At 30.9% G+C, this 20,046-nt stretch overlaps 1 protein-coding gene across 1 annotated transcript; it reads left to right on the forward strand.

Moving 5' to 3' along the window:
* Positions 1 to 17,374: 17,374 nt before the first annotated feature.
* On the forward strand, positions 17,375 to 19,399 carry LOC107863219 (beta-carotene hydroxylase 1, chloroplastic). Its single transcript, NM_001324855.1, has 7 exons — positions 17,375 to 17,794; positions 18,144 to 18,203; positions 18,303 to 18,374; positions 18,491 to 18,625; positions 18,784 to 18,909; positions 19,095 to 19,151; positions 19,322 to 19,399. The coding sequence occupies exons 1-7, from the start codon at positions 17,375 to 17,377 to the stop codon at positions 19,397 to 19,399; spliced, it is 948 nt and encodes a 315-aa protein (NP_001311784.1).
* The last annotated feature ends 647 nt before the right edge of the window (positions 19,400 to 20,046 follow it).

Consider the following 20,046-nt stretch of genomic DNA (forward strand, 5'->3'; position numbering starts at 1 on the left):
CCTGCCATTTAGATTGTAGTTATTGTTCTTATTTTTGCTTGTGATATTTAGATATTTAAACTATTTGATTTGAGGTTTGTTTTGGATGTTTGAAAGTGGTTGTATTTATAAATTTGTCGTATTTGATCCTATTATAAAAAATACATAAGTTATGTTGTTTATAATTTTAAAGCAGTGTAAGCTAATGCAAGATTTAATTATATAATTATTGGGTGAATATTTTTATTAATATATATTAATGTTCTGACTACAGTAGTCGGAATGAATATAATTATTAAATAATTATTTATTAAATTTTCGACTACAGTCGTCGAAATAAATATAATTATTAAATAATTATTTATTAAATTTTCGACTACAGTAGTCGGAATAATTATAATTACTAAATAATTATTTATTAAATTTTCTACTACAATAGTCGGAATAAATATAATTACTAAATAAATATTTATTAAATTTTCGACTAGAGTAGTCGGAATATTTATAATTATTAAATAAATATTTATTAAATTTCCAACTACGTTTCTGACCATAGTAGTCGGAAATTTTTGACTAAAGTAGTCGGAAATATTTTTTCGATAAGCTATATTTCAACTACCATGAAATAGTCGAAAAGTAGTCGGAACTACCTTATTTTCCGACCATATTTCGACTACATGAGCCGTCGGAAAAATGATATTTTCTAGTAGTGTTAATGCAAACGTGCACTTGATTGTGATGGTATCACAACTCACCTCCGAATAAGTCTACTTAAAAAGGTACATGTCATGGTAAACTTGGAGTTTACTAGTATAAAAGTTCATAAATTGATATGAACGATCATGATATCCCAAAGATGTGCATACTGATTATGTAACATATATTCTTCATTACTTTTAATGCTGCTTGTTCTCATAATAAGTGGGTTGGAGAACCCATAGTAGTCGGAAATTTTCGACTAAAGTAGTCGGAAATATTTTTCCGACAAGCTATAGTCCAACTACCATGAAATAGTCGAAAAGTAGTCGAAACTACCTTATTTTCCGACCACATTCCGACTACATGAGCCGTCGAAAAAATGATGTTTTCTAGTAGTGTTAATGCAAACGTGCACTTGATTGTGATGGTATCACAACTCACCTCCGAATAAGTCTACTTCTAAAGTAGTAAATCTGAAATTTATTCATGTAATAGTAAATCTGAAATTTACTAAAGAAAAAAGGTACATGTCATGGTAAACTTGGAGTTTACTAGTATAAAAGTTCATAAATTGATATGAACGATCGCGATATCCCAAAGATGTGCATACTGAGTATGTAACATATATTCTTCATTACTTTTAATGTTGCTTGTATAATAAGTGGGTTAGACCAACTAATATTGGTATTGGATTCCTTAAAATTTGAAAAGTATAAAAGGTGAATATGGGTCCATTCACCAGTCATGTGATCTATTAAGATGCATCAATATAAGATGATCACATGTGCGTTTATGGTCAACCTGTAGTTTGACATTCATAAAGTTGTTTTCTCAATAAAATTGAGTTAAGAGCATAACTTTCAGATTGTGCAATCAAGACAATTCATCTTGATGATCATGATTTAACATCGAATGCCTTCAATAAACAGTTAAACCATTAAGAACAAAAGCTTCATGTGTTGGTTTGAAATATTATATACAAAAGTACTTGTATGCATCAAACCAATAAATTATGATTAATTTCCCCTCAAAATTGGTTCTGAGTCAGAAACCGTACGTTGTGCATCTAATAATTTTGATATATGGTATATGATTAATGAATATACTATGATGCACAAAGATGGATTCCTCAAAGAAGATGGAGGATGTATATTAGTTTCCTAACATAAGGGGGAGATTATAAGCGGCTATGAATTATATCAGAAATTATCACTATATCCTCATTCAAAAGATAATTCAAGTCAAATGTCAAAAGCATCTCATATTAAGCTGCAAGTGCTCCTATTTTGTGTCTCTAAAGGATAAAGTCTATCCATGCGTGAAACATGGTAGACTAATCGGTTCCAAATAAAATAATCTTTGAAAAGGCTAAGGAGCAAATAATCATAATAAGAAGGCAATGTCTACGACATAACACTTCATAAAACCTTATGAGAGGTTCAGGTACCCGAAAATAATGAAGAGATGAGATATCAAAATATTATGTCAAAATGTGAACCGATACGAAATGATATATCATCATTCTCTTTGATACAATATTGTAAAAGATTAAGAGGATCTTAATTCTACGTTTATTTAAACGTGTTGACTTAGAAATATTTATCAAGTAACATGAAAGGATGTATTTTGGTAAGCGTAAAACTTATTTGATTTGCAGTCCAGACACTTGAAGATGTCACACTTGACATGTTGGATATTGTCACTTGACAATAATCTATATGAAAATCCCTAAAGGATTCAAAAATGTTTGAAGCATATAAGGTTTTCGGAAAACTTATTTATTATCCGTATAAGGGATAAATTGATGGTTTGAAAATCATTAAAATTCTTGGAGAGTTTCCAAAAGCAATAAGATTATTTGCTGAAATAAGAAAGATACCGAATTAGATTAGTTTTAAAGAACCATATCTTAGTGCAAGTGGTGCACTCATGTATCTTGCAAATACTAAAAGGCTGGATATAGCCTTTTCAGTTAATTTGTTAGCAAGGTATCTTTCTATTCCTACTAGGAGACATCAGAATGGGATAAAACACATGAGCTTATTTTATTCTAAAGATTGCAGTCGCGATCTTATTGGTCATGTTGATGTTGGGTACTTATCTGACTCGCATAAAACTTGGCCTCAAACGGGCTATGTGTCCATATGTGGTGGTACTGTCATATCTTGGAGATATACAAAACAGTTTATCGTAGCCACTTCATCGAATCATGCTGAGATAATAGTTATTCATGAAGCAAGCCGAGAATGTGTATGGTTGAGGTCCATGATACATCTCATTCGAGAAAAATGTGGTGTAAAATATGACAATCTACCCACAATTTTATACAAAGATAATGCAACATACATAACATATCCTAAGAGAGAATTCATAAAGGGAGATAGAACGAAGCACATTTTGTCAAAAATTTTCTACATACATGAGCTACAAAAGAATGGTGATATTAACGTGTAACAGATTCTTTCAAGTGGCAATGTGACTGATTTATTCACCAAATCTTCTCCAATTGTAACTTTCAAGAAGATGTTGCATAAGATTGGGATGCAAAGGTTCAAAGATGTTCTCATCAGGGGTAGTTGATATGCGTTGTACTCTTTTTTCCTTACGAGTCCCACTGGGTTTTTCTTGTAAGGTTTTTAATGAGGCAACCTATATGCGTATTGTTAGAGATGTGTACTCTTTTTCCTTCACTAGATTTTTTTTTCACTGGGTTTTTTATAGTATGGTTTTAACGAGGCACATTATCTATCTAGATATCTAGGGGGTGTTATAAAAGTATTTACATTATAGTGAATGTCTATCAAGATCTAATTAGATCTAGTTGATATCTATCAGGATTTGAAGTATCTGTCTTTTAGTTAGAAACTAAGAGTATTTTTTCTTATAAATAGAGGGGGTTTATTCATTGTATTCTCAATCATAGATCCTCAAGGGGAGAAATAACAATTACTCTCTCTTCTCTCTACTCTTCTTCTTTATTCTTACTTATTTCATAACAATATATATATATATATATATATATATACACACACATAAATATATAATGAAAAGTGATAATCAAAGGATTTGGGGGTAATTTTATCATTTTATAGTTTTATCCCAAGAATAAATTGTGTTGGGATTGTTTTACCACTATATGTGTGGGGTAACTTATCCTAGTACTATTTATTAGTCCCGGGATAAGTTATCCCGAATATTGACAACCAAAAGATGCATCAAAAATTTTATTTCGAGACTATTATTTTATTCCGGGATTATATATGCTTTAGTACCTCACACCAAACGGCCCTTTAGAGTAGTGATCAACAAAAATTAGATAATATTTTAAACTAAAAATTACACAAATACACAACTTATGTTTTCATTATTATAAAAAATTTCAACTCCTTAAGCATATTACAAAAATACCAACACATACACAGAATGTTATGCATATGTCGGCTATGTTATGTATATTAATAGGGAGAGAGATTAAAATAATTAAAAAAGTGAGAGAAAGTGTAATTACTCCCAAAAGATTGGTATTTATGTTATTTATACTATTTTAAACGGTCAACCGAATCAATTGAAGCAAAGCCTCATACATCGCTGAAAAGCAACTTTATGAACTATGAAAAGTAGATTGACTAAACAAAAACCGATGGCTTTAATTACTAGCGCACAAGACACATGACTTTGACTCAAGAGATGATAATGGCAGTGGTAGGGCGTCGGTACGAATGATGTGATGAAGAATCTTGTCTAAGTGATGTCCAAGACAATGATGCCAATATTATGGGTGCTTTGATGGTGTTGTGAACTGTAGGTGGGGATGACTTTGGAAAAACATAGGCATCATTTTTATTCTATCCTTATAGCATGATGGCTCGCATATTGACATCCATCATAGAAAAATAGTGCTGAAAAAATCAACAGAAACTTTAATTGTTTTGCAAAATTTGCCAAAAGAAATGAAATTAGATGTAATTGTTAGAATACAAAGGACATTGTAAAGATGTAATGTGTTTGACAAGAAATTTATGTTGGATGAACCAATGTGTGTGATATTTAAATCTGAGCCATCATCAATTTGTACTTTATCAGGGCCACTAAAGACTAGAATAAATTTTGAATATCATTGATGACATGGTGAGAAACAGCCAAATCTATTAACCATCTTTGAGTTACTGGAATAGAGAAAGTAGTATTGTTTGTTGTCAAAGCTTCAAGAAGGATAGGTTTGACTTTGTAACATTGATTTAAAACATACCCAATTTTTTTCCAAAATTGACAGATGATATGAGGCTTATGAGATGGCATGAAGAATCAATTTGTCTTGTCCTATCTGAAAATTGATTTCATCATCAAGAACTTGTACGAAGCCAGTTATATAGCCCATGAGATTGTATCTGATGAGAGATTGTAACTGGGCTTTCCACGAAACAAAGTTGTTGGAAGTCAATTTTAATGGTAATTGTGCGGCAGCATTGATGCATACTAGCATTTCATAAGAGTTTGATGTTATGTTGGGAGTGTTGGTAACTGTAGCACAAGATGATCTATTCGGTGTCTTTAGATCAGTAGCCATGGCATAAAAAAAGAAAAGAAAAAGATTGGATCGAGATTGCGGTTAAGCAAAGGTTATATGTAATATCATTTAAGAGAGTTGATATGAGAGAATAAGAATTATGTATTTATTTGTTGCAGAGCGCAGGTACATATATATACAACTAGAATCTCATATAGTTTCAAAAATTAAGTTATTTAATCTATGAAAATCAATTACTATTATTAGTCTGATTTGATTGCTACTTTTATGGGATTCTAACTGAGTGCAAATTTGCTACATGATTTATTTTGATCTTGTGAATAGTTAATATCATTAACAAATTGCTTTTCTATTTAAAATGAGGAATTTTAGTAGTTTAGTTGGTTAGCTATCTGAATTTTCACTGTGTTGGCGAGGGCTCGATCCCCACAATATGATTCCCTCCTCATTTCCCGCTCCCCTTCCCCAATTTTTTTTAATTCCATCCAAAATATCCAGTTCATTTTTTCTGATGTTGGACCCACCGTATTATACTGTCCACGCTTTAGATATCCAGTCTTAGTTATGTGGGGGTTAGTTCATTGTTTTCGATATTGGGTCCCCCGTCTTATATTATCCACGCTCCAAATGTTCAGCCCTGGGGGTGCGGGGGGTGTTGGAGTCCCACATCGGTGTGTTAAAGGGTCCTTGATCTCCTTATATGGTCTTGGGCAATCCTCCCCTCATGATCTAGCTTTTAAGGTTGAGTTAGGCCTAAGGTCCATTTCTAACACTTGGTATCAGATCTTTTCATATAGATCTTGAATCCTATTACTCAGTTCATGAGAAAAATTGATTGTCTTCATTGACAAAGTTTTTTGCTTTATACCTTGTCAAAAGTATCTAAATATGTTTTAAAGTGTATTGATAGTATTTGCAAATTTATCGATTAAACAAGTGTTTAAGGTATTTAATTTCGTACATGAGATAAGTTTTGAAATTTTTGAAGAGCATGTATTGTAAACCCTATATTATGATGAAATTTTATATAAACTATGAGGTTCTTTTTCCTAAACTTGAATTATTTTCGTGTGTGCATGTCTTATTAGTTTGAAAAGTTATATGAGAGCATGATTTGCATAATTACCTCTCTTGTAATGAAACTCATTATCCTAGCAATGCTACGGATTATTATTGTCTTATGAACGAATGAGAGGGATATTTTCTTATAAAGAATTTGCATGTGATTAATGAAAATGATGACCACCATATAATAAACTATTGAAAAGGGGGTAGTTTGCATAAGTTTTCATGTGTTTTGAAATAAGAAATCCCTCATGTGATGTTTAAATATTTTAGGTGGTCATCAACAAGCTTTTGCATAAAAAAGGGTCAGGACAACAAAAGACATAGTAAAGATCAGATTGATTATCCAGGGACCAATAACATGGTTAAAGGGGAGGACATTGTGATTGAACATATAACTATCGATTTGATTCTTGCTGATTGACTAACCAAGGGGCTAAGACCCCCATAGTTTTTATGCAACATGTTCAGAATATGGGTGTTATTGAGTCATTTGATTTGATGGGTTAGTGGGGATATTTAATATTATCATTCATTTGTCATTGGACTATTCGCCTTATTGTTTTGAATTTTTGGTGATATTATCTCTTAAATCGACAGTCATGTTATGGTAGATTTTGGTATCATTTATGTTGATGATAAGTTAATTTTATAATTATGTCCCAAAAATGATGTTGAGAAAGATTCTATGAAAGATGTGCCTGTTTTTTTCGCTGCATTTCTTGTTTACAGAGTGTTAATTTTACTTTTTTGATATTGACTGAAGTAAAGTCGGCTAAACTAAAGTCATCTTAAGAATGTGTTCTGACGACTATGTTATTAAAGATTCATTCATTTAGTTAGTTCCATATGCTTAGATTAAATAATATAAAAGGTTATTTATTTTATGAAATTAAAAAAAAATTAAGCTATTGTTTATAAAAGATATCGAATTGTTATTTATTGATTCTATTTGAATTTGGTTTCATTTGAATTGTATCTAAATCAGATTTATAATATTTTTAATTGAGTGGATACTTACTGTGTCACAAGAGTAAATCAAGCAATGGCATATTGAATCCCTGAGATTAAATTTGTTTAGTAAATTAGGAAAAATAGTGTACACCAAAGTAATCTATTTGCTTTATTTTATGAAACTTGTTTAATCCATTTCAAGAAATATCACTAATTTAGAACATACAATGATCTGCCCAAAGGAGATTTATTGTGTGTTTTAAATTAGTATTGTGATAAGCCCCATTATGTGAAAATATTTTGATTTTAGTAAATTTATCTGTCCAAAAGGGATAGGTTTCTAATATTGAAAATATTTTCTTGTCCTATCCAAAGGGGGGCTACTTGTTGATGCTGCGGTACTCATCGTTGTGATAAGATTATTATTCTTATGCCTTGCTATTTTGATAAATTCATTCATGATATGTTGTGAAAAATTACCATTTATTTGAACAATAACAATGCTGAAATTGTGGTTCTATCGGGCTCTAACTTTAAGCGATGGAAAGATGATCTTGAATTTTCTTTGTACATGGCTGACATAGATCAAGCCTTGCGTAAGGATGAGCCTCCAGCTCTCACTGATTCTAGTACAACTCTTGAAAAAGAACTTTATGCTAAGTGGAAGAGATTTAATAGGCTATGCATCTTTGCCTTTAAGAGGTCATTTGTTGATCACCTTAAAAGTGGCTTGCTTGAAACTACCAATGCCAAAAAGTTTCTTGCCCAAGTGAAAGAAAGGAATCTTGTATCCAATAAGGCCGAGACTGGAGATCTAATGAATGAACTTGCGGGGATAAGGTATGACTTTACTGGGGGTGTTAGAGATTACATACTTAATTTGGTCCACATTCAGTCCAAACTGAAAACTCTTGAAATAACTATTCCTGAAACTTACATTGTTCACTCTGGTCTTAAGTCATTGCCTGCTGAGTTTAGCCAAATGAAACTGCCTATAATACTCAAGATGAATCTTGATCAATTAATGATCCCATCTCCAAATGTGTTTTTGTTGAGGGAAAAAAAAAATTAAAAGGGAGAAGGGTGAGGTTTCCATGTTATCTTCTCATGATTCCAAAGCAAGCTCTTGCAATGGACCTAGGAAGTTTGAAAGATCTATAATCATACTTTTAAGAAGGAGTCAAAAGAAGATAATCACCTAGCTCTTGTTTGTTTTGAGTCACTTGTAGATGTCCCCATTAATTCTTGATGATTTGATAGTGGAGCTACTGCACATGTTGCCATTTCCTTGAAGGGGTTCAAAAACAAAAGGAATCAAAGAAAAATGGAGTCAACAATTAGAGTCACCACGGATATTCAAGTTGAAGTAGAGTTCACAGAAACTGTAGTTTTAGACTTAGAAAGTGGTTATAAGCTTATTCTTGAAAACACTCTTTATGTTTCATCTTTTAGACAAAATTTGATTTCTATTTCAGTTTTATACAGATTTGGTTATGATTTTAATTCTCTTAATTAAAAAGTTAATTTGCTTTTGAACTCCCGAGTTGTTGGTCATGGAATCTTATCTGATGGTTTGTGTAAAATTGTCTTGGCTTCTAATTTTGAATACAACTCTTTTAGTTCTAAAATTGTTGGGTGTAAACGATAATTTTAAATTAAAAATCAGCCATGTGGTGGTATAGGCATTTAGGTCATATCTCTAAGGATAGAGTTGATAAACTAGTTAAGTCTAATATTTTATCTTCTCTTAATTTTGGGGACATAGGAACATGTATTGATTGCATTAGAGGAAAGTTGAGAAAAAAATAAAAAATAAATGAATGTTACTTGTAGTTCTGATTTGTTGAAAATCATTCACACATACATAAGTGGTTTGTATTCTACTACAATATGCGGTTCAAGTTATTTTATCATCTTCATTAATGACTTTTTTCGATATGGTTATGTTTTTCTTATTAAAGAAAAATCAGATTCTCTTGAAATGTTTAAAGCCTTTAAAACTGAAGTAGAGAAACAACTGGGAAAGGTCATTAAAAAAAGTGAAGTCTGATCGAAAGGGTAAGTAATATGGTAGATATGCAGAGAATAGGCAACAAATGGGACCCTTTGATCTTGAGCTACATCAGATGGATGTAAAGACAACCTTTTGAATGGTGATCTTAATGAAGAGGTTTACATGCAACAATCGAAATTTTTTTTTTTGGTAAAGACAGTGAGCATCTCCTGTGTAAGTTGAAGAAATATATCTATGGCTCGAAGCAAACTTCTAGATTCTCGATAATGAAACTAGAAGTTCGAAAAAATTATCACTTTTATGGGGTTTGTGGAGAACAAGATTGATCATTCCATCTATCTTAAGATTAGTGGAAGTAAATTCATCTCACTCTTTATGTTGTTGATTATTATTGTGCACAATTTAATATTGTTTTATTATATTAAGGCTTTTGCCTTACGTGTTGGCTATGTCTCATATTGATATGATCATATTGTTGTTTTATTGGATCTTTTTTTTGGAGACATATATGGTATATCATTCTACTTTGTGGATTTTCTGGTTGTTGCACCATGTAATATGTTGCACATGTTAAACCTTGAAAATCAAGATTTTCTGATGTTACACATGTTGTTTTAGTGCTCACACATGTTGTAACAGAAAATCGCGGTGACGATTTTTCTATGGTACGCATATTGATTTTAAGCGTACATGTTGATATGAAAAATCGTTTGAAGGGCTAACAATGAAATAGCCTCGATTTGGAGTCCATGTTGGCTATTTCTTGCTACACTACCACATCATTTGGTTTATATCTACAAAACTTCAATGTTTGTAATTGTGGACTGGTCTTGTGTCGTTGGTTGATACAAGTATTGCTGCAGTTCAACAGTGATGTTTTGCTTGACTGAACTATGTTGGAGATGGTGTTCCACCACTAAATGTTTATGGCCACTGTCTATTCAGCCCGAAAGTTATTTTCATAAAAATAAGTTTTTCAAAATTTTTCTTTAAAAGTTAACGTTGTCCAAGTGTAAGAATGTTAGAATTATTTATTTTATGTGGACTTTACATTAACTTTTTATCATGTTAAAAGTAAAATGGGCTGATGTTATTAGTTAGTGGACAAGATACAGACCATGTATTCATGCGGATTCCATATGGGTCTGTATTCATTTCATGTTGTTGGTGTGGGCTGGCAATAGTGTAGGCCTGTAGTAGACCTGTGAGCCCATAATGGAGAGGTGCACTAGGTTAAGGCTTTTTATAAGGCTAAGTCCCCTCTCCTGACTTTAACATAAGACATATTCTTATAAGCTGTCAACCGTCATAAGCAAAGAAGAGGAAGACTCAGCCTAGTTCGTCTTCGATTACGTGTTCCAAATGATGGACAAAGGTATTCTTGATTTATATGAACCTGTGTTGTGTTTCTCTATAAATTCTAACACCAAGAAGAAGAAATCATTTCTTATATTCAGTTACAAATTTTATAAACAAAATGACTTTCTCAATTTTTTCATAGTTAAAAATAAAAATATTTTATAAAAAAGAAAACTTTCCCAAGTGCAAAACCAACTCCTCAAGATTATCAATCTACATACAATAAACTTTAAAAATGCTATTTGCTACGACATGATTTCCAAGCTACAGAAAAGTGAGACAACTTCGTTGTTAATTAAAGTTTTATTATTTTCATGGATTTCAAGCTACATACAGAAAAGATTTTATGCACTTCATTTGAAACTATAGACAATGCTACTCCTAAGCCAAATATAAATGTCGGACACTCCGCTAAATTTCATATAAATCACAACAAGACCCTAGAGATTGAGACGATGAAATTCAAAGCATATCGTATGAGCTTGGTTTTGAAAAGTTTTGGGTCATATACGAGTTAAATGTAATTTAGAATTTCTTTTAAGAAGTCGTTCCATAAAAGTTCAATTTTTCTGATACATTGAAGAATCGAGAGTTTTTACACCAAACACCAAATTATAGAGTCAATTTTTTTAAAAAAATAAAAATAAAAATTGAAACCGAATTAATGAACCGAACAATCGAATTATTCAATTTAATCTAATTTTTTTTGATATTTATGCTCACTCCTTACTTATACACACTGATATATCAATGTGTGCAACGAAATTTTGTTAAATTTAAATCCGTACGAAATTCGGATTATATTAAATTCAAAATATTAATCTCAAACAAATATTAGAGATTAATATAATTGGATTAATTATTTAAGTCTAATTGTTATTGGGTTAGTCCATTAATTTGGGCTAGAAATGACTAAGCCCACTTTATCAAGCCCAAGATGTCATCATATTAATTTGAGCTACAAATGACTAAACCCATTTTAGCAAGCCCAAGATATCATCATGTTCTAGAGGTCCAATTGGGTGCCACATGTCAAATGACGTGGCATGTCAAGTCAAGTGAAAGAGTCAATGGGACCATGCCACTTGTCAAAATGATGCAGTAAATTAAAAGTCCATAAAAGGTGTCCTGTCACTTAAATCTGATTGGTCAAAGGAAGTTCATATTTATCATGACTCGTTACTTCCTACAACTATAAATAGGGGCCTCATAATTCAGAAAAGGGACCACCAAGTTTAACAAGAATCAAGAGAGAGTTCGTGGATCAAAGCAACAGATTTCTCTACAAATTCAAGAATAAGCTCAAGAGTTTAAGGTTCAAGAACAAGCTCAAAATTTCAAGATCAAGAGTTCAAGGTTCAAGAACAATCTCAGGATTTTAAGATCAAGAGTTCAAGGTTCAAGAATAAGTTCAAGATTTCAAGATCAAGATTTCAAGATTCAAGAACAAGTTCAAGCTTCAAGTAAAGACTACAAGATTCAAGAATAAGCTCAAAAGTCCTTGGATTCAAACACAAATCAAGATCAAATCCGTCAAATTCAAGTTAAAATTCAAGATCAAGCTTGAAGCCCTTGAATTTATAGTTGAAAAAGTGAATCAGAGGAATCATAGAAATTGTAACACTCACTTATTGAAATCAATAAATCAATTATTACTATATTTTTCTTGTCTCGGTTATTTTTAATCTCGAAAATTTTATTGTCCAACAATCAAATGAAACAAATGAAAATATTTAAAGCTCATCCCCTTTTAAATTTGCGGCTTCATATATGTTATGAGATTTATGTGGCTAAAGTATGACATTGCTAAAATATATATTTAAAATTACTTTGTTTTAAATATTAAAAAGTTTCAAATATTTTAAGATATTAATATGAAAATAATGATAACCAAAATGAAACAAATGAAAATATTTTTTCTGTCACATAAATATATCTTTTGCCATGATTAGGAATGGACATAAATCACCTAAAATTAAATTATCGAATTGAATCAAAATTTATTATATAAGATCAAATTTTGAAAATTGATGTTAAAATTTGTTTCAATTATTATTTATCATTTAACTTCAAAATATCAAATAGACTATCGAACGATCAACGTAATCGTGAGCATTCCCACTCAAGTGATAATTTTGATGAATAAAAATAGAATGAAGCACGAGCCATAGCATTGGAAGAATGAGAGACAAATGGTTATCCCCATGTACAAAGCCATGATTAAGTTAATTGTCATGTAGTTAGTATTGGCTGTTGCCTAAACTAGAAAGTGCCTCAAATTTCGCCATAGAAAATTTTCGTTTTACTAATCACCATTAAACACGTCTTTCCATATTCATGCTTAATTAATTTTAGTGGAGTTTTGAAATTTGAATATTTAGCCAATAGGAGTAACATACCGCCATTCCGAAAAAACGATATGTCTCGTTCCACCGCCCTGTTCTCTTATGCATTCTTGCCATCTGTTGTAATCTCTCCGCCCACCTTCCATTTTTGTTTTTCCACCTTCTTTTTCAATTCTAATTACCATAACACCATTAGCATTAATCAAGGGTCCCTTTTCTCCTTTACGACAAACTCATTTCTACTCCCAAATATGCTTTAGGCCAAAAGTTAAAAAGTGTTGATACACTAAATTTTGATTACGTAAAAGAAATCTTGACATGTTAATTAACTCATTTTTTAATTAATCAAAATTTAGTCTTCATCATATATTCATATTGCTTGACATATTTATTTCTTTTTTTTTTTTTATATATAATTCTTAAGTAAAAATTAACAAGGGACATAAATTGATTAATATAACTCTATTAAACTCGCATTAAATATTACAATTATCTATTGAAATTAATTACTCAATTCATTAAATTACTAAGAATAAAATTGAAAAAAAAATCTAATTATCTCTTAGTTTTTTAAATATATAAATTATTTTAAAACAAAAAATTTTATTAATAAATACGCCAAATAACACGAGTATTTTCTTTCCGTTAGTATTACTACTGCAGTCAATGGAGATTTAGACTACTATGTGAAACAAAGTTAAACTAATAAAGTGATTATGAAAGGATGTGGTGCGCTGAAGTTATTTTTTTCTTATAAGAGATCTCGATTTCTAGTTTTGTGTAGGAATGTGTAAAAATTAGCTTAATTAATAAATTGAATTAAAAATATTATTAATTTATTGAGATGAAGTTATTAGGTTAACGATTTTAAAATTTTTTGAAAATTCTTTTATTGAATTATTAGTTTGAGTTTCTGTTTTAAGGTCTTAGTTAATAGACTGATTTTAATTTAGATTGCAAATACATATTCTATTATTTTTCACATTTTTTAATTATTGTTTTGATTTGTTTTGTTTTTTTTGCTTTCTCAAGTCGTTGGCTTGGAGGAAAAAACATCAATGTAAACTATAAACACACGTTATTTTTCTTTTTTAGGAGATTGCGATCTCTGCTATGCATTGAAATTTGCTACTTAATCAAAATGAAAATAAATTTATTTTAATAATAATGTATTTGAAATTATTTTAAATTTACTTGTAATTTGTCTAGGATTTTATGCATGAAAATAGCGTGTAAATGAACAAATGAAAATAAAGAAACAAAAGCAAAAAAATAAAATAAAAATAGAGGAACATTTTCTTATGGATTAAATCGAAAAATGGTCCTTCTGGACGGGCTCACTGGTTTGGAGGGTGATACCCCCCACAGCTGTCCGGGATCGTATCCCCCGTCAATGCCTTTGAGTCATGAGCCTATCGCACAGGGCTTGCCTAGTGCGGTTTACATCCCCGTGTGGTTTGCAGGCTATTGCAGCGGGGGTTTACCCAGTGCGCGGGGGTGTACATAGGTCGGGTTGGTTTGATTTTTTATTAAAATATAACCAAACCAATAATGTCGGTTTTCTAAATGTATAAACCAAATCAAACCAATATGCAATCGATTTTTTTATTTCGGTTTTAGTCGGTTTTTTCAATTTTCTCGATTTTTTTACAATTATAATGTGATTGAAGAAAAAATTAAATGTTTTCACTAAAAAGATAAAAAAAGAAATGGTCATAGAGTAGTTCCAATAAAAATTAAGTTGGCAAATTATTAAGACGTCTAAACTACTATCTTTCAAAGTAATATTATATGGATACCTAAGTAGTTCAATTTCTAAGTCACTAGTCACAGTAGCTTGTCTGAAAGTTTCCTTCACATAAAATGTGAGCGCACAAAAAAATGAAGAATTAGACAACTTATTAAAAACTTAACTCCATAAAGTAATTAATTATAACATAATTCCATAGAAGAGAAAGAAGAGAAACAAACCTAAATCACAACTTGACGAATGAGAAAAGTAAGATGAAAGTAAGATGAGAAAATAATGAGAACTCTCTGAAAACTTGAAAAGCAAAATGTAAAAAGTGAAGCAATTAAAGAGTTTTAGGTTTTTATATTAACTAGTTAAACCCCACGTGTCTCGCACGTGTAACATTTGATTATTTAAAATTAGATGATTTTGTCTATTGCAAAAAATTTTAATGAAGAGCAAAAAATTTAAATCACTTCTCAAAGATCCTTCACACTTTAATAAAATAGCGCAACATATATTTTATTAAAATATTTAATAAATTTTCAACTCTTAAATATTGAAGAAATAATTTTGTCTAAAGCAGAAACTTTTAACGAAGGATAAAAAGTTCAAATATTTCTGAATACCGAATCAAATAAAAACGAAGTTGAAAGAAAACAAACCAAACTGAAATAGTTTGATTCGGTATTCGATGTCTACTTTTAAAAATTGTAAATTAAAGAATTGAATTGAAATTTGATAAAATAGAATCAAAGAGCAGAACGTGTACTTCTAATCAATGCCTTAACAACATAAATTGTGCTAATATGAATGAGAAATAATTCTTTTAAAAAAAAAAATACGTTTAAATCCTCTCGTAATCGGCACAAAGTCTCAACCACACACTCACATAATTTTTCAAAACTAATATTAAAGAACATAAAACTAATCTTCTCTTGAACATACCCTTTAACAATTAAATTGTGAATGTTATTCTATTATTTATTGGAAAAAAGGAATGCTCAATATATAGATGTATGATTTTTTTCCTTTTAAGAAAGAGTTGATGAAACATGGAAGAAATGTAATCTAATTTGAGAAACTTTTTTCATAAAAAACTAATTGTTATAGAAAATCAAGACAAACGAAACTTAAAAGAAAAGAAAATTAAGGACTCCTAATTAAATCAAAAATCATACTTAAAAGAAAGAAATTAGATCGTATGCTAACTACAATCTGACACTACTTATTTTTTTATTTTTTTTGAGGTGGGACGTATTTTTTTAGTAAAAATAGTTAAATAAAAATTTGATAAAATAATAAAAAGATATTTTTTATTATGTATTTAAAACTTTTTAAAATTTAATACTTATTAAAATTTTCTTATTCTAAGGCTTTTATATTTGTTTCTAGATTTTTCAAATCTTATTAAAATCAAATTTAGTTGTTTTATGATTCTTAAACTAATGAAAAAAGTATTAGTTGTCAATAATTCTAACGACTTCTAATAAGAAAAGGTTTTACCATAAATATATATTAATTATTAACTTTTAAAAATTAGAAAAAAATAGTGAAAAGACGATTTTGTCTAAAGCAAAAAATTTTAATGAAGGACAAAAAGTTCAAACAACATTTCTAAGGCCCTTCATACTTTTAATATACTATAGATATAGATTATAGATATAAATATAGATATAGATATTGAGCTTTGTATTAATTTGTTATTAATGAAAAAATACTATAATTAAAGGTCCAAGAATATATATCTATTTTCTGAATATAAAAAATAATAAAAGTAATTAGAAAGTAGATTATAAGTAATATTTTTTTACGTATAAAAAATTAAAACTATATATGTATTACGTCGGTTCGGTTTGGGTTCGGTTTGATTTTATTTTTTCTAATATCAAAGCAAACCAAGAATGATCGATTTTTTTTTTGCCAACACCAAACCAATCAAATCAAATCATAAGTCGGTTTTTTTCCTCGGTTTGATTTGATTCATCGGTTCGGTTTGACTTAACGGTTCGGTTTGTACACCCCTACCAGTGGGCGCACAGTGCTCACCACAGAGTGATCACCCGAAGGGTAGAGGCTGTGGCAGAGGGTGTAGCGGCTGCGGATTTTCTTGAAACTTTTTCACAAAAAGAAAAATCAAAAAATGAATTATTAAGGACTAAAAATTAATAAATTTAAAAAGCAATAATAAATATTTTATTTATTTGATTATCGATTTTGAATAGTTATAAATTAAAAATTGGTAATAAATCAAATTAAATTGAATCGATTGATTCATAACCTTAATCCTGTGCATCAAGTCCTATTCATCATAAATTTTAATTAGTTGGATTTTCAGTTCAAATATTGATCACCAATAATAAATCAAAAAGAAAAGAAAAAAAAAAAAAAAGTATACCAAAGTGGCAATCCTGTAATATTTGTGAAAGCAGGGGACCATAAGCTGAAGGAGGAGTTAGTTAGAAGGACCCGTAGTTCCCTCCATTGCCTAATGGGAGCAACGTGTTCAACATGTTCAGCAACGTAATATTTGCATTGTATTTATACCCTTTCCATAAGCAGTCCACATACTGAAATCCTTCCCATGGTCTTCAATTTCATTGTTACAACACTACAACTTGCGTCCTGAAATTGTCATCTTTAATTAATTTCTGATCTTTATAGAGACCACATAATTTGTATCCTTCACCGTACCGTACATGGCTGCTGAAATTTCAATCTCCGCTAGCTCCCGTGCCATTTGTCTCCAGCGCAACCCCTTTCCTGCTCCAAAATACTTTGCAACTGCCCCGCCACTTCTCTTCTTCTCTCCTTTAACTTGTAATCTCGACGCAATTTTGCGGTCTCGGAGAAAGCCTAGGTTGGCTGCTTGCTTTGTGCTGAAGGATGACAAATTGTATACTGCACAAAGTGGAAAACAAAGCGATACTGAAGCAATAGGTGATGAGATTGAAGTAGAGACTAATGAGGAGAAGAGTTTAGCTGTCAGGCTGGCCGAAAAATTTGCGAGGAAGAAGTCAGAGAGGTTTACTTATCTTGTAGCTGCGGTAATGTCCAGTTTGGGGATTACTTCTATGGCGGTTATTTCAGTTTATTACAGATTTTCGTGGCAAATGGAGGTACTAATTAAATAATTAATTACTCCCTACCCTATGTTTCCTTTTACTTATCATGTGTTGTCTCTCGAGAGTCATATGATTTTTGACTAATATTTAAAGATGTATTTTTGCTACATACAAACATGAAAAGAATGACAATTTATAATGTTTTCTCTATAGTTTTCAAACATTTAAAGTTTAGATTTTAATTTTAGATATTGAATTAATCTAATGCAATTTAGCTTCAAAAATTAGCTATATTGATTCTCTAGAACTAAATGTTACAAGTAAAAAAGTAAAAGTGAACGGAGGGAATACTTGATTCTTCTTCTTTTTGCCCTAACCTTTTTCCCAAAATTGTATGATACAGGGTGGAGAAATGCCTTTTTCTGAAATGTTTTGTACATTCGCTCTCGCCTTTGGCGCTGCCGTAAGTTCCACTTTTTCACATATTCAATACTTCTTTACATTTTATTGACTGAACACTAAATTAAATCGATTGCTAACATTAAATATTGTAATACTTCAGATAGGAATGGAGTACTGGGCGAGATGGGCGCATAGAGCACTATGGCATGCTTCTTTGTGGCATATGCACGAGGTTAATTTGCAAATCTACACTACATTATTAAACAATTAATAAATAAAGATTCTTGTCAAGTTATTTCCCATCAACCAAAATATTGACTCTTGTGATTTGTCAAAAAATATTTGCAGTCACACCATAGACCAAGAGAAGGACCTTTCGAGCTGAACGATATTTTTGCCATAATCAATGCTGTTCCAGCTATAGCTCTTCTTTCATTCGGTTTCAACCATAAAGGCCTCATCCCTGGACTATGTTTCGGCGCTGTACGTGTTCTCATTTAACTACCCTTTTTATTATTACGACAAGTAAAACTGGAGGAAGAATTTATTAATTAATTATCGATTAGGAGAGACTAAGAAGGATTAAAGTAGTCCAAAAAAAGTAATGAAATAGAGAAACATGTGGTCCTTTTTAAATGCAGGGATTAGGGATTACAGTATTTGGGATGGCCTACATGTTCGTTCACGATGGATTAGTTCACAAGAGATTCCCCGTGGGACCCATTGCCAACGTACCTTATTTTCAGAGAGTAGCTGCAGCACATCAGGTAAGTAACGAAAAGTTCATTGGACTGTAGCTTTACCCTTAAATCTTATTTTAATCACACTTGGCACCATTCACCCAATCAAATTAATATTAAGTTGACTGGTCCTTTGTGTTTAAATTATAGATTGTGCGTTAACGAATTCTGACAAATGTGATCTTCTTTGATTTTGATGTCTGGGGATTCAGCTTCATCACTCGGACAAATTTGATGGGGTCCCATATGGCTTGTTCCTAGGACCTAAGGTGCTACTGTCTCCCCTTTCTTTTAGCTCCGCCGCATGAATTATGAAATGTAGTTAATCTAATTTGATCTCTGTCTTTGTTTTATTACACAGTACAAGTAATATAATAGGAATAGATCATGGTAATAGTAGATAGAGGCTGACTATGGATTTGATTGGTTATTGGTGCAGGAATTGGAAGAAGTAGGGGTACTTGAAGAGTTGGAAAAGGAAGTCAACCGAAGAATTAAAAGTTCGAAGAGATTATGATCAAAGATACTACTCTATTTGATGAAATGGACTTGTATTTAGGCTCTAGCCCATTAATGAAAAAAAGATAGAAATGTGTATATAAGTATAATATAATACAACAAGCTTAATGTGTGAAGTCCTTGTCGTCTTTTTTTTTTAGTATTCGCCAAACCAGACGAATGATAATTTATTTAATACAATCTTGTAAATTAGAGTTATATGGTATGGTGGTAGCAGCACTTCCATTTGTTAACGTGCCTAATTCGCTTGTGCTTGTGCTTGTGCCTGTGTCTGTGCCTTGCGAGTGGGATTCTGAGGTGTTGGGTTTGGCCGGTACACGTCGAACACCACGAAAAAGCAGCGACTCAATTTTCGTCAAAGATTTGTGTCATTCACACAAATATTTTAAAAGAAAGAAAAATAATAATAAAAAGCCATGGCTGAGGTTATCTTGAATTTATTAAAAAAAAATAAAAAATTTATGAGAATTTATTTCTTTACGAAATAATTATAAATTGATATAAAATTATCTTTTTTGCTCAATCTAAATTTTGAGAAAAGAAGTGTACATCATGCTCCAATTATTTCTTGTCACGTGTTAAATTTATTTTATTTTTATTACTTTTTCTTATTTTATTAGCTAAAGGTTTTTTTTTTTTCCTTTC

The sequence above is a fragment of the Capsicum annuum genome, chromosome 3 (assembly GCF_002878395.1).
Source record: "Capsicum annuum cultivar UCD-10X-F1 chromosome 3, UCD10Xv1.1, whole genome shotgun sequence".
NCBI classification, from domain to species: domain Eukaryota; kingdom Viridiplantae; phylum Streptophyta; class Magnoliopsida; order Solanales; family Solanaceae; genus Capsicum; species Capsicum annuum.